Source organism: Ciconia boyciana, chromosome 1, assembly GCF_034638445.1.
Source record: "Ciconia boyciana chromosome 1, ASM3463844v1, whole genome shotgun sequence".
Lineage (NCBI taxonomy): Eukaryota > Metazoa > Chordata > Aves > Ciconiiformes > Ciconiidae > Ciconia > Ciconia boyciana.
In genome coordinates, this window is record NC_132934.1 from 161649499 (window position 1) to 161664080 (window position 14582).

The window sequence follows — 14582 nt, forward strand, 5'->3', positions numbered from 1 at the left end:
CAGTTAAAAAGATGTTATAGCAGTGTGGGAAACTGCAACTAGATCTAATCAGATAAAGTAGGTTGATCAGTCCTGGCTTATCCTCTACACTGTATAATTTAGGAGTAAGAAGGCAAAGAGTACAAACATTCTCCTACCAAAACTTGCTCATCACAGCAAGCGCACATATAGCCCAGAGGCGATCTATGTTGGTATTTCTTGAAAGCATCTTTTCTTGCAATGAATCAGAAATCCAGGACCAAAGCTCTTCTTCACAACATTCAGAGCACTTCAAGTTCAGCGCCCTTATCCAATTCATTTCCAGTTCAAATTAAATTGTAGTTGAGTTGATAGTCACATGGGAATCTCAAACACTATTAATCTTTTAGTTAAGGTGGCTACCTGTTAACCAGAACAATAACGGTAAGTCACCAAACCATTCTATAAAGTAAGAGTTATATTTATTTTACCCCAGAACACTACCCTGAGCTATTACATTCTAATATTTAAAAATGCTTTAATGTCTGCCTCATTACCCTGACTTTTTGCAGAAGATAATAACAATATTTTAAAAGACATTAAAGCTCTATCTACATGATGCAAGCAATGTCTCAAAACAAGCTAATCAGCTCTAAAAACACTTACTCTTTTTTTTTTTTTTGTCCTTCACCTGATCCTTCACCTTGTCTAGGCCTAATCAAGACAAGAATTAAAATATTGTCACCATTGCATTTTTAAAGAGTACAGCAGCAACTGAGCTAGCCCCATGACATTAATGTTGAGAAAGGATAACGTGCTCATATCACACCTTTAATTCTCTCGTCTAGACTAGGATTTAAGACAACACAGCTGCTAAAATGCAACCCATTGACAAAGAAAGTGTTCGAGTTGCACTCACCATTGTAAACTGTACCTAAACTATACTGTTTGCCTTAGTGCAGCAAAAACTAAATACTAGTCCTGTATTGGAAACCTCTGGAAAAAAACAAAAAACAAACAAACAAAACAAAACAAAACAAAAAAAACAGACCAGCCAGAAGCTAATGAATAAGAGAATATGAAGAAGCAGATAGCTATAGTTCTTGTTACCTTAACGATCATGTAAATCTTTGTACAAGTCACTACGTGCCGGGATAATTTAGCACTGCAGTCCCAATTGCTTCCCTGTTCTCTCTCAAAACGTTATCATCACATACCACCTACACAATTTACAAGGAGGAAAAAAGCGGGGGGGGGGGTGGGGGGGCGGGAAATGTGTTTGAGCAACACTTGCAAGATTTCAGAAATGAAATAACCAGTAACCCCAGGTTTGTTCTTAGGTGCAAAAAATAAAAATCTGACACTGAATTATTAAGGGGAAAAGTAGAAAAGGAATTGATTTAATGATTTTTGGGAGAGCCACCCACTCAGACATTTCGAATTTTATTAATCTAAAAACTTTCAATCGCCAAAGAATGTCTATATTTGAAATTTCAGTCCAGAAAGTATGCCTGCTAACATAAGAGTTTTAACTAAAAATACTGCTACCCAGAATGTTTTATGTATGACCAAAAAACAAAATTTGTTTCTATCCACATACTATCCAACTGAAGAGTAGAGAATCATGGTTATTTTGAAAGAAAAGATGCAAGTTACTGCCAACTGTGTTGGCTATAAAAAACAGTATTTAAAGAATTATTGTCCTCTAGGCAAAACAGAAATTCAAAGGCAAAACAGAAATTCTAATGAGCAGTGATTTTTTTTATAAAATTTTCCAAATATTCATTGCAAAAATCTGTGTCAAAACAGCTTAATGAATAGCAAGATAGAAAACATTCAACCCTAAGCATTAATGCTGTATTATTGTACTAAACTATGAAAGCCATTAAAGTCACTGTTATATTTGGTCTTTAACACATTAAATAGCATTTTTACAACACAGACACGATCAAGCAACACTGCACAACTGAAAACAAATTTAAGAAGTCTTGCCACATACTATTCTACTATTTGACAATTGTAGCCATCCATATTTATTCACACACCTCTACAACAACATGAGCTACAGCAGCAATTAAGACCTGAAAAGAGAAGATGATGCTAAGTGACACAGGCATCATAAAAAAAGATATGCTATACTCTAAACTAGCACAATCTAAACTAAACATGCATACAAAAGGAGCTTGCCTACCTGGCTTTTTCAATAAAAGTCCAAAGAACACCTAAAAAGCAGGAGGGGATAAAAAGATTTATTTTCAGTGCCCACATACAGAAGCTATCATGTCACTTTACCTTACAAAGAAAAATAAATACATCTTGGAAAGAAATACCTATACAATTAGCTGTGGGGGGGAGGGAAGAAGCCAAAAAAACCCATTAGAAGACTCTGGTTATAATCATGGCCTGAAATTTTAATGGTTTCCACAGAAAGTAACTAAAAGTAGCATGACTATTTCAGATCATCGGGGGGGGGGGGGGGCAAGAGAACTCTGCAAGTATGGAATTTAATTCAAAAGCTTCTACAGGAAAACACTAAAGGTAATATGTTCTTAAGATGCATGAGCACCTTGAAATATCCAAGTTTAAGACTAAGCCAAGCAACTTTAAAATAATCGTCTATAACTTAAAATTGCACACTGTCAGAGACTTTTTTTTTTTATAGGATTGTCTATGTATGAATTCCCCAGTTAAATCAAGAAACCTGTAATTTTGTCTGACAGAATTAGTTCATTAATTTCAAATTAAAACAAAGGTAGGTTCACTTAAAAATAAAAAGATCTGAACTCTATAGAGCAGTTATTTTAAAAGCACGAGAGCACAAAGAGAAACTTAAACTCTGAGTTAAAAACTAAATAAATTTTACAGTAATGTGCTGTATCCTGCAAACTTGTACTCTTTCTACCATAGACACTTTCTAGGGGACGTAGACGTGTAAAGGGGACTTTCAGTTCCCCATTAAGACCCAGAAGATGGCCATACAGCTGAAGGCTCTGATGTTATGTAGAGGGTCAATGTGATACGACTGACTACTTGTGTTTACCAGTTCTTTATGTCTCTAAAGATGCTTAAAATATTTGCATTTTCTTCTTGTAAATTGATAAGGTTCTCAGCTAGGAAACAGCTCTCCATAGGTGTCCCTTTTAAAAAAAGAGAGAGAGGGGCCAGTATAGCTCTTCTGTTGTACTTAAATATTTTAACACAATGGCTGATGTCTGCACCATGTCAGAATTCCATTCGGGTTCCTACGTTTTCTTAGAAATATGTACAAGTGTTTGACGGGATTTAAAATTCATTAATCTGTTCTTGCAATAAAGTGCTAAGTTTCATCTGATGGGTGCACAAGAGTAGGTGGCAGCTTGGCCAGGCATCCTGTGGAGGATGGAGGATGCTTAATACCTGCCCTGCCTTTTTCACTTAAAGATGAGTACTCTAATCAATCCACTACAGTGAGATTATTGCAAGAAAAAAAACCTCTTGCTAAAAAAGATTTCAGTCTGTTCTTATTTCTAACATCTCTACACAGCTAGCACGTATGAAAGTCCCTAGATATTTGTCAACCTTTTGCATACGGTACTTCAGAAGGAATAGTATTTTCCAAGTTTCACTTCTGAACACTTTGGTAGTTCTTCCTGGAAGACTGAAGACACTTTTGTGGTTGAATGTCATAGCAGTGTTTATGAAGAATTCTCTAAAAGGTTCTCAAAATTTCTTAAAATTTTTTTTTTAAAAAAAGAAGAGAAATACATAGAATTTCAGAAAACTGGTAAATTCAACTGTGCTTAAAGAGTACTTATTACAATGAAGAGCTAAAGAACAAACTAAACTATTTTATCTCCTCAAAACTCTATATTTACTGACATCTGTATGATTGTATTACCTAGTTTTAATGAGGATCCGGACCCCAATGTCCTACATGGTCTTTGACTAAAAACCACATTTAGTTTTCATAGTACTTGGAAAGCAACATTTTCAAACTAGACATGTGAGCAATTTGTAATTTCAAGTATAGTTTTTCAGACTTAATCACCATTAAGTCATGAAATACATCAATTATCATTGACTTAAGATGCTGATTTCACAATTAATAAATTTCAATAATTACATCTTTTGTACATTTTAAATTACCACACAGAATCACTAGACTGGGAAGCAGACTTTCATCCTGATGATAAACACCACCACAAAGAACATTCAACTAGGAGACACATTTCTGTGATATTTCATAGCAATACACCTATATCATTTAGTCTGTATTTTCAGCCAATCTAAATTAATAAATTTTCTGGTCTTTGCTTCCTAGAGAAAAAGCAATAGATTAATGAAAAGTTTTTTTCACTACTTGAAATAAAGCATTTCTCAAAAATACTATTTCAAGTAGAATCTGTTAGATTCTCTAAAACATGAACACAACAGTCCTGTCTTTAAAGTACTGGTCAGACATCTAGAGAAACTATTGCAAGTGAAGAACTCTGAATTAACTTTGAGTTCTTTTTTATTTCTGTGCTTTAGTTTTCTGCTTGAATAGAAATATTAATGCTTTTCTATTCCATGGGGTTCTACTAAACGTATATAAAGTCTGTAGGACAGATTGAGAAATTACATTATTGAAGGCTACATAAGCACCTAGAATACATACCCAACAAGGTTTAAACATACCTTCATGGGAGAAAAACATTGGGAAAGTCATATCCAAAATTAAAATTCAGTATATGGTAAATATCAGCAGATTCTCTTCAGAGAGCTTTCTAATCACACAAAAGACAAACACAGAAGTGTTAGAACTTACCTAACTCCTTTTTCCACCAAAAAAAAAAAAAGTTTACACTGCTTAATCTGCGTACTCACTACTTATTTCTAAACCTTGATATCTAACTGGGGTGTACCACTTCCAATGTTTCATTTGACAGCTTCTGTTCTTACTTCACTGCAGACCTTCACTGGCATGAGCCCACTCATCCAGTTTAGCCTTCCTCTCACAAATAAAAGGTTTCTCCAGAGAACAGCTCATTCTGAAACTATAGTGAGTTCTGTCTGCAGCGTAAACAACAGACAGTTCTTTGCTGCCAAGCTTGCAAATCCATTTTGGAGGGAAATAAGGTCTCGGAGTTGCAGCACCTACAAATGCACAGAGAACGTATTTTGTGTAATATCTCACCAGGAGGCAGTAAAGCAGCAGTTGATTCCCTTTATCCTTCTTGTATACAGAAAGTAAGGAGTAACCTTCAAAGCTATCACATGAAAAACATTATCCTTATGTACACTCCATCTTCCCAACACTACAAACCCTAAGTATTTGCAAGAATCAGAAGAAACAAGGCTTAATGGACATATTTGGCACCAGCAGGATCCAGAAACTGGTACTAGGTGCCTGAAACACTAAGATCCTGGGGTTAGAACAATGCTTTTCAGATAAGCAGTCAATTGTACAGTGAATAGGAGCTCCCAAACTGTTTACTTAGCTATCATCATCAGTGATAACAGCTTCAAACAAGCATGGAGGCACTCTCAAGTTCCTAAACCCAGAGACCAACCTTATACCTTTGGCCTCATTCTGCACAACCCACCACCCTACATTAGGGCAGAACCCCTCTGTCCTCCTACTTTCTGATTACACTCCTTATCCAGCAAAACAAGACATCCACAGCTTCACTCTCCTAGGGCACATTCCCTTTCACCAGTTTCCTAGATTCCTGCCCCCCATGTACTGATACTAAAGCACACGTTCCAGGTAAGCAGGGCTAGTTGCAGGCACTGCAAGAACAGCTGATTGCAGAAGCAATTGCTTTGTACAACACAAGCTACAGCCAAGCCACTCCTTGGGTAGAAACTATTGTAAGATGCAGCATCTGGAGGAAGAAGAACAGCAGCTGTGATTTTGTACCACCGAGATCCTTCATCCAACGCTGGCAGCGTGCTGCACGGTGGGAAACTCTGGCCCAGAATATAGTGAGCACTTCTGAAACCTCTTCCTTCTCCTCACCTAGGAGTCTAGGCAGAGCTGCTGGGGGTGCACCATCCACTCAGAACTGACAGGGCTCCCTTACTGAAGGTAAAGCACCTTGATTCATTCTTAGAAAGATCTAGACAAAAACGTTTTATGTACTTCAAAAATAAGAATATGGTTTACATTTAAACCATTTCCCAGGAAAGAACTTCAATTACCTGTTTAAAAGCTATGGAGGCATCCTCCACTCTTGTTAAAGCTGTGCACCATGCCTGAAAGGGATGCAAGGCTCCCACAGTACACAAGAAAGCTTGACTTTATAGTTTTGCCATTAGCAGACTTCTCTGTAGACTGGGAGACCTGGATTTTGGTCCTGTTTCTAAGTCTATTTATGCATTTTTTAATATTAAATAGTCATTTAATGAGAACAGAAACTATACTGGCAAGAGTGATCTCAACCGCTCTAACCACTAGCTTCAGAGTTAAGTAAAGGTCCACTTGTTTCCTCTCTTTCATTCATGAACATGTCATTCATTCCTATAAAGTAACTCAACTTCATCAGGTGGAGTAAAGGACTCCCTTAGCTTAGCCTGGTATGTAGTGGTTAGACCAGGGAAGCAGAAGACTCAACGTGCATCTCTTAACCTGAAAAGGGAATTTCACCTGGCTTTGCTACTTCTTGGGAGAGCAATTAAAATTACTCTCTAATTATATAACACCACAGGGATTCTTTCATCCAGAAAAAAAAACAACAAATAGCAAGGACAACATGTAAAATGCAGAGATACCTACCAGTTAAGAGACCTGGCCAATCGGTTTTCAGGTACAATGAAAGTTCAGAGATTTTTAGATCATGGTTTTGTATCGATACAAGCATATAGTTGTTGTTTTCAGGTACATCTCATCCAAAATCCCTAAGTAAACAGGACTATGATTATTTGTCTCTCAACATGGATTAAATGCATTTGTGCAACTGTAAATTATAATTTAGAAGTCCTTGTACAGATACATATTATATCTGTAAATACACATTCTTCCAGTTTAACTGGTAAAAAGGATGCAAGCTTAAGTCAACAACACATTAGGTCTTACACTGCCTGCAAACTTAAGTCAAGTTCCAAAACACAACAACAACATAACCCACAAATATAAGATGAGGTAAGTTGACAAGGAAAGACCTAGTACACTTGCTGAAACTACATCTTTTTAATTTTGCAAGTCAACAGCATATCCCTTTCAGCTACAACTCAATTAAAATTTTCAGGACTTGCTAAAATTTTCAGGATTTCAGCTGCTTTTAGATCACTTTGCATAACTGAAATTTAGGATTAAAACATTGCTCATATGTCTTTCACAAAGTACCTAACCAAAAGCTGAAGTCTTGCAGTAAAAGAGATGAAAGAAGAAAAAGAAGAGCAGCATTTAGACCCACTCTGAGCAGTGCTGAGTCAATGTAACTATGGAAGTACAAGTTGCTTCCTATCCTGCTTCACGTATCTACAGTTTGTCAGCTGGGGTCTGAATGCAGACGCTCCATTGCAAGGCACAATGTAAGCTGCAAAAGCCACAGCTAGGCATTCAGAGACTAAATGAATTTATACCACTGATTAAACACAGGAAAACCAAAAGCATTTATTAATTAATAAAGTCTACTCTGCTTAAAGAGAAACTGTTCTTCTATAAGGTATGTGTGAACGATAATGATCACAAGGATATGGAAAATGCATTTTCCATAATAGATTCAAAATAACTTCATTACATTGGTTTTTAGAAATCCCCAGTGAAAAAGTTAGGACAGACATTAAGAAACACCTACTACGAGGAAGTTGCAAGTCTCCAAAAATATCAGCACTTTGTCTCCTCCCTCCCTTTTCCCCTATTCTCCCTCCTCCCCAATTTCAAAATACATCTTCACCAGGCCTTGGTCTGGAATGGTAGTTTCTGTGAACAGACCATACCCGACCATATGATTAGCCTACCACCTTTTACGCTCCACTCTACATTAAGATGCAAATCCAACAGCTGTGGTCCCACTAAGTTATTTACAAGGGTTTCCCTTTCAGATGTCCAAGCCAAAGCTACAACCAGTTCTGCGACATAATTACAAGCTCTCTCTACGGGCAATAACAGATCTCGGTCTGCGATGATCTGGCCAGCGGCATTTTCTCATCCATGTTATGGTTCAAACGGTTGCTATGATTTCAAATGGTGCATCTACCCTTATTTTAGCCTGACTGGCTACATTTCAGCTGCTGACATCTAACTGATTGACGCATATCTAAACAACGTAGTGCTTATAAAAACAAACTGGCAGTATGCACCGGTGTTTCACCACTGTGGATCCACTCGTAATAGAGTGGCTGGCAAGGCGACCGTGGGAAATTTAAGAGAAACACGGGCATACATAAGGCCTAATGCTCCCAGCCGTCATCTCTTTACCAAGAAAGAGGCTTTGCGTTCTGCACTTTTAAGAGGAGTGGGAAGTTCACAGAAATACCTATGCAGGTATCCGAAAAGGTGGATCTCTATCTGCCTTTGAAGGCACGTGTGCTGCACGAAAACACCCAGGTGCTTCCCTTGCAAATCGACTACGGCACGTCCACTAAGAAAGTATACTCGAGGACCGACCCGATGCAACATTCGGGGAACTGCTTTTCGCCCCCCCGCTTATAGCCGTGGCACGGACTGCCGCCTGCCCGCCTGCGGCCAGCCTGTCTGCCATATTTCACGCAGGAGCACCCCAAACTTACCGCGTCGTAAACGCGAAGGGGGGGGCGGGGGGGGAGGGCGAGCAGCGGAAACCGCTGGAGCCCCCTGCCCCCGCTCCGCCACCCCTGCGGCTGGCGGCCGGCACCCGCCCACAGGAAGCCCGGGGCTGCGGGCGAGGCACCGGCGGGAGCGGGGGGGTCCTGGCGCCCAGGGGCGCCACCGGGGAAGGAGGGGGGGAGGGAGGAAGGGAGGGAGGCGGCTGCGGGAAGGAAGCCGCGGGGCAGGCACCTGAGCGGGCAGCGGGCAGGGCGTGGGCAGCCCCCGGGCCGGAGATCCGGGCACTGCGGGGCGGCCCGGCGCGGGGGAGGAGGGGACGGAGGGGGGGACGGGCGGCTCGCAGGCCCCGGCGGGCCGGGCCGCAGGTGGGCGTCGGGCGCGGCCGTCGGAGGAGCGGCCGCCGGGCAAGTCACCTCTTGACGCGGATGATCTGGTCGCGCATGGGTCGGATGTCCTGGAAGCTCTGCTGGTTGACCAGGCTGTAGACAAGGATGAAGCCCTGCCCGTTCTTGATGTAGAGGTCCCGCATGGAGGCGAACTGCTCGGTACCCGCCGTGTCCAGGATCTCCAGGACAGAGGGGGAGGCGTCCACCTCGATCTCCTTGCGGTAGAAGTCCTCGATGGTGGGGTCGTACTTCTCGATGAAGGTGCCGGTCACGAACTGCACCGTGAGCGCCGACTTCCCCACCCCGCCCGAGCCCAGCACCACCACCTTGTACTCGCGCATCCTCCCGCCGCCGCCAGCGCGGACCGCCCGCCCGACCCGCACCTGCCGACGGCCCCTCCTCACCCCCCCGCCATGGGCCGCCCCGCCCTGCCCTGCCCTGCCCGCCCCCGCTCCGCTCCTGCCCGCCCGGCGGATGCTCCCGGCCGCGGCGGCTCCTGGGCGGCGCTGCCGGCGGCGGGGCCGCGCTCACGGGCTGCGGCGCGGCTGAGGTGGGGCGCCGGCCCCGCCCCCTCCTTCCCCTGTCGCCACGGCAACAGCCAACCGGCCGGCGCGCGACGGGGCGGGGGGGGCGCTGAGGAGGAAGAAAGAGCGGGGAGGAGGGCGGGCGACGCCTCGTCACATGGCGCCCCCTCGCCCCCCCCTCCCCCGCCGAAGGGCGCCGGCCAACCGGCGGGCGCAGGGCCCGCACGTGACGCCGACGGCAGCAGCGACTCGGCGGGTCGCGGCGGCGGCTGCCCGTCTCCTCCCGCCCCTCGCCCGGCGCTGTCGCCGTGGAGACAGCGGCCCGCCTCCGCCCCGCTCTCCGGGCCGGCTCCGCGACACGCGCTTCCCGGAGGGCCAACCAGCGGCCGCGCAGCGGTCACGCGCCAGGAGGGATGAGCCAATGGCAGCGCGGGCTGAGGGCGAGCGGGGTCGGGCGGGCGCTCGGCGGCCCCGCGGCCGGAAGTGCCTTCAGGGGCCTGCGGCGGCGGCGTCGGGGCTCGGTGCCGGGGCAGCCGTGGGGGGGCGGGGGCGGCACGCTTCCCCTGGGCCCCGGGAGCGGCCTGTAGCCTGAGGGGGACCTGGCTTCGCACCGGGGGGGTGCAGGGCGGTTGGGTGAGGAGGCGGCGGCGGCGGCCCCTGCGCTGCCTCCTGTCCCGGTAGGTGGGCGGGAGTGGGGGAGGGGGGAGAGGCCTTTCCGAGCCGCCCGAGGGGAAATCCTTGTGCAGGCCCCCGGGTTCTGCTTCCCGGTGTGCTGGGGGAGGGGGCTCTGGCGTGGTAAATTCTGGCTGTTTTAAACTTGGCAGTTCTCCGGAGGCAGAAGGTGCCTGCGGCCGGGCCGCTGCGGCGTGTGCGGAGGGCCCGAGGCCACGCTGTTAATCCTGCTTGTGCATTTAAAAGCAAATGGGATTCATAAAATTTAACGCACCGATCCTGCGAGCGTTCTCTTTGAATGCACTGTGATCGGCATGCAGGCGTGCACTTGCGAGGGACGATGTGTTTGTTACTAGTGAGTGCCTGCCTCCTGATTCTGATAGAGACTGAGGGCCAGGAAAGATGGTGGTACAGTTTGAGAAAAATACTCATATAAACAGTAACGAAAATGAAGTTGATTGATGAGAAGACAGAGACAGTTTCTCACGGGAAACAGTATCCCTCTGGAAAGATGCTCACATTTGTATGCTTGTCATTCTACTATGAGACAGACTTCTTAACCCTTCTTTTTTTTTTTCTCAAACGTCACTGGTTGGAATGATTTGATATAGGGAGAAAAGGCTTTATTTCCATTAGAGGCTTAAGGTTCAGCCAGAGCCGTTAGTCTGCTGTTCAGATACTTTCTGAGAGCTGTCAGAAAAGGAGCTCATTCCTGGGGTTGCATTTCTTATTGTGCTGTTCTTCCCTCTGCATTGTCACGTCTTTGTCGTAGGTAAGGCCTAAGGTGTTGGCCTGCTTTCCGGGCAAGTCTAGTTCTGCTTCCTTGTTGACCTGTTTTCATGTTTGTGAACCTAACTGGGAATTTTTGAGTGGCAGATGTGTTTCTGGCTTTTTGGAGCCCATTTGTCCTCTGAGTCTTTTGGTTAAATGCTTGCCCTGTGCAGTGCTTTAAGCTTTCTAGTGTTTTGGGCCTTCTGCTGTTACAGTTTGGCTTTTCCTCTATGTGTTGTTTGGGGGTTTTTTTGTTTGTTTGTTTTGTTTTTTTGAACTGCAAAGCTTCAAAACAAATTTATATTAGTAGGATGCCCATAGCTTTGGTCTGACTCAAAGAAAGAAGATTATTCGCTGGCTTCTCGCAATGCCCATGCAGTCAAAAACCACCAAAGCAAAACCAAAACCCACACATCTGTGTAATGTAAATACATGCAATACCAGAGACATATACGGCATTTTTTACAGGAGTGTCAGAATCTATTTGTAAATGTTGCAGAGCCTGGTCAGTCTAGTCAGAAATGAGTAATAATTTCAATGAATAATCTCATATTTCTGTTGGTGACCTGAGACCTTCAAGGAATAGAAATGAGCCTACAAGAACATGTAATAGCACAAAACGCAAGATGCTGCCTGTATGGATTAATAAGTGTTTGTAGTATAAATCCGGGAACCCTCCAGCAGAGTAATGGGAAAATACCTAGGTTTATTAGTCAACAATGGAAGGAAGCTGCCAATTTAATGCGGTTGTGAAAAAACAAATGTGAATGTGGTATGCAGACAGTCAAGCTTCTGGGTGACTCGTGAGACATTACTGTGCCCAGTTCTGATAAACCATGTTCACGAAAGAAGAACTTATGCAGTAATACGCCCAGGAGGGTTACTGGAAAAGAACAAAGCTTATCTACAAGAGTACACTAGGAATATTTGCCTGATTAACCTAGGAAGAGCAAATGCGGAGGAGGGTTATGAGTAACCAATAAACCAGGGTGGAGTCAAGCTCAAGCAAGTAAGCATTTAAGCTAATGAGCAATATTGATAGAAGAGCATGGATCTAAACTGATTATAATCTAGATAGAAAACTAAGAGCTATCTCAGAGGACTGAGGGTTTTGCCTTCTGTTAAGAACAGTGAAAGAAGAACATGTCTAACAGGCTTTAAAATGTATTGTGCTTCAGAACAGGAAGATGATGTACAATCATACAGAATAGGTTTAAGTGATTGGTGTTGAAGGGAGGAGATTTGGGCCTCCCTTCTTACTCATACTGAGACTGGAACAATTTCCTGATGTTCAGTACTTCTCAGAGAAAAGCTGTCGACTGCTGGTTTGTGATGAGGATGATGATTAGAGTGAGAAGGCAACGGTTCAAAAAGAGGTAACGGGAATGCTCCCAGTGGAAAGATTTACACCACGTGTTCAGTCTCATAGATTGCTGAGTTTGATGGGCAGCAAAACGTTTTTTCACTTAATGATAGTGGGGTGATGTGTGCAGGGACTAAAGAAACATGTACAAAACCAAAATACAGAGGGACAGTATATATAGCATGGAGGATGGAAAAGAAAAGGCAGGATGGTCAAAGGGAGGAGTTGCTGGATGCCTTGAATGGCATCCCAAGGATCTCAGCCACTTCACTTGTGAGGCTGAATACCTTACTGTTGCTCTATTTTTCTAGCCTTCACCCTTGGTTGATTTTGATTCATCTGGGGAAAATGACAACATTGAAAATTCAGCTGATACATGCTGGAGGCTCAGCCCTAAAAACAAATACAGTATCAGTTCTGTGGAGTTATTTATAGTGAGGTGGAGAACATGGGGCCATTTAGGTGCGGCCAGTCTTTCTTTTATGCACTATTCTTGACCAAAAAGCAGGGGGAGGGGGGGACGGGGAAGGAGTAAATTTCAGTGGAAGAGAAACTTCCTGCCACAAAAGATTGAACTGGGCAAGGCTTGCCAGGCAAATAGCCCGCAGCATCACTTCCCAGCATGACTTCCTTTGCAGCTTCTCACAGGAGACTCAGGAGTCATCTGGTCCCTCTGTACTGTACAGCTGGGTTTTTGCTGGCTTCCTAGGATTTAGAAACTTTAGTTTTATTGCTCGCTTCTCAAGTCTTTTTATGTCTTATTTCGAACTATCTTATTTCAAACTTCAGCAGCCTGCGGGTAACCACACTGTCTTATGATAGGCTGGAGTTTCTCAATAAATATTGGATTTTTATTTTATGCAGAAACCAACATACTGTTTCCTAAGGTTTTTTGCTAGCTATTGTAGCCTCTGACTACATATTAGGGTACGTGTATGAAAGAGGAACAAGGCCTCTAATATCTGTTTCCATTCCAAAGCCAGGGTTTGCTAATTCTTCAGTAGTAACAGTATCAGTGGCAAGATGTAAACTGGAGCAATATGAAAAATGGGGAAATCCATAGCCCCCTCCCTCTGAGAGCTGATGGTGGTTTCCTGACACCAAAGCACAAGAGAACATGTGAAACAGAGCCTGTCTACCCTACAAAATTCTAGTGTCTATTTGTTTTCCATGGGCAAGAGCTCTTGCAAGTGCATGTTACTAGAACAACAGTGATTTCCTGTCCTTGCTTACTGTCATGTTTTTACATTCAGGCTAGCAATGCAGTTCTGTTGTTATCACATGGATTGCTCCTAACCATGTGTCATTACAGTATTTTAGGAAGTGTAGCCAGTATTAAGGATTAAGATTATGTTTAGTCTTTAATATTTCTTGCTAAATTAGTTATCTTATTATAACTGTCCATCAAGTTATCAAATTCAGGATGCAGCTAACTGGAGTGAAAGGGTAGCTTTTCTTACCCTATCCTTAGCATTTTTGGGTGATCACACTGTTAATTTCCCTTTAATTCTGGCAGTAATATTGTCCTTTTTTTTTTACTGGCTGCAAAATTGTAGGTGTTTGACATCTCTGTTCATGAAAACAGCAGCTTTCTAGAGGAGAGCAGGAACTACCGTAGTGCACTTGGAAAGGAGGTTGGACCTCCTCTGTGCTGTTTGGCAGCAGTCGGGTGGCAGCTCTAATTGCCCAAGAGCCCATATGGTGACAGCAAGTGCTGTCTCCAGTCTGGTGGAGGGCGTGGAGTGGGATTTAACTTATTGCACTGGAAAAGCGTGTTATGGAAGCTAGGTTTCATTAACTTCACTGCTTGCAGGCCAGTTTGGGTTTGCTGGGTTTTTTTGTTTTGTTCTTAAGGAAATCTAAGCGTTTGTTTTTGAAGGTATAGTAGGTGTGCTTTTGTTTTGTAGTGGTGAAGCCTAGTGTGAGCTCTGAGTGAGATGACTTTTGTGTCTGTGTTAAGCCTTACTGAAGTCGGGGTGCTCTGTGCAAAGATGAGATAGCAGCTCTCTGTAGACCTCATTGTAAGATCAAGAATCAAAATTTGCAGTGATGAATTGCAGTCATCAGTGTCTGCACTGGTTGGGATTAACAGTTCTTTAAGCGCAGGGAGCTGCCTGTGTACCATCCTGGGCTTAGCACCCTAAGCTGGTAACCTAGGGTGCATGGGGGCTGAAGCTCAGCTGATCCACCAAGTGTAG

The 14582-nt window shown here is 43.8% G+C and overlaps 1 protein-coding gene and 1 long non-coding RNA gene across 2 annotated transcripts in view; both read right to left on the reverse strand.

Moving 5' to 3' along the window:
* Nucleotides 1-9470, reverse strand: part of RAP2A (RAP2A, member of RAS oncogene family) — a 33133-nt gene extending 23663 nt beyond the window's left edge. Inside the window, exon 1 of the mRNA XM_072849960.1 lies at nt 9082-9470. Within this exon, the coding sequence (XP_072706061.1) occupies nt 9082-9395 (314 nt within the window). The 5' untranslated portion in view covers nt 9396-9470. The remainder of the gene's footprint in view (nt 1-9081) is intronic.
* On the reverse strand, nt 1139-4633 carry LOC140646293 (uncharacterized). Its single transcript, XR_012040398.1, has 4 exons — nt 4615-4633; nt 2150-2180; nt 2004-2039; nt 1139-1178 (listed from the first exon to the last, which is right to left on the reverse strand). It is a non-coding gene; the product is annotated as an uncharacterized lncRNA (long non-coding RNA).
* Nucleotides 9471-14582: the final 5112 nt, after the last annotated feature.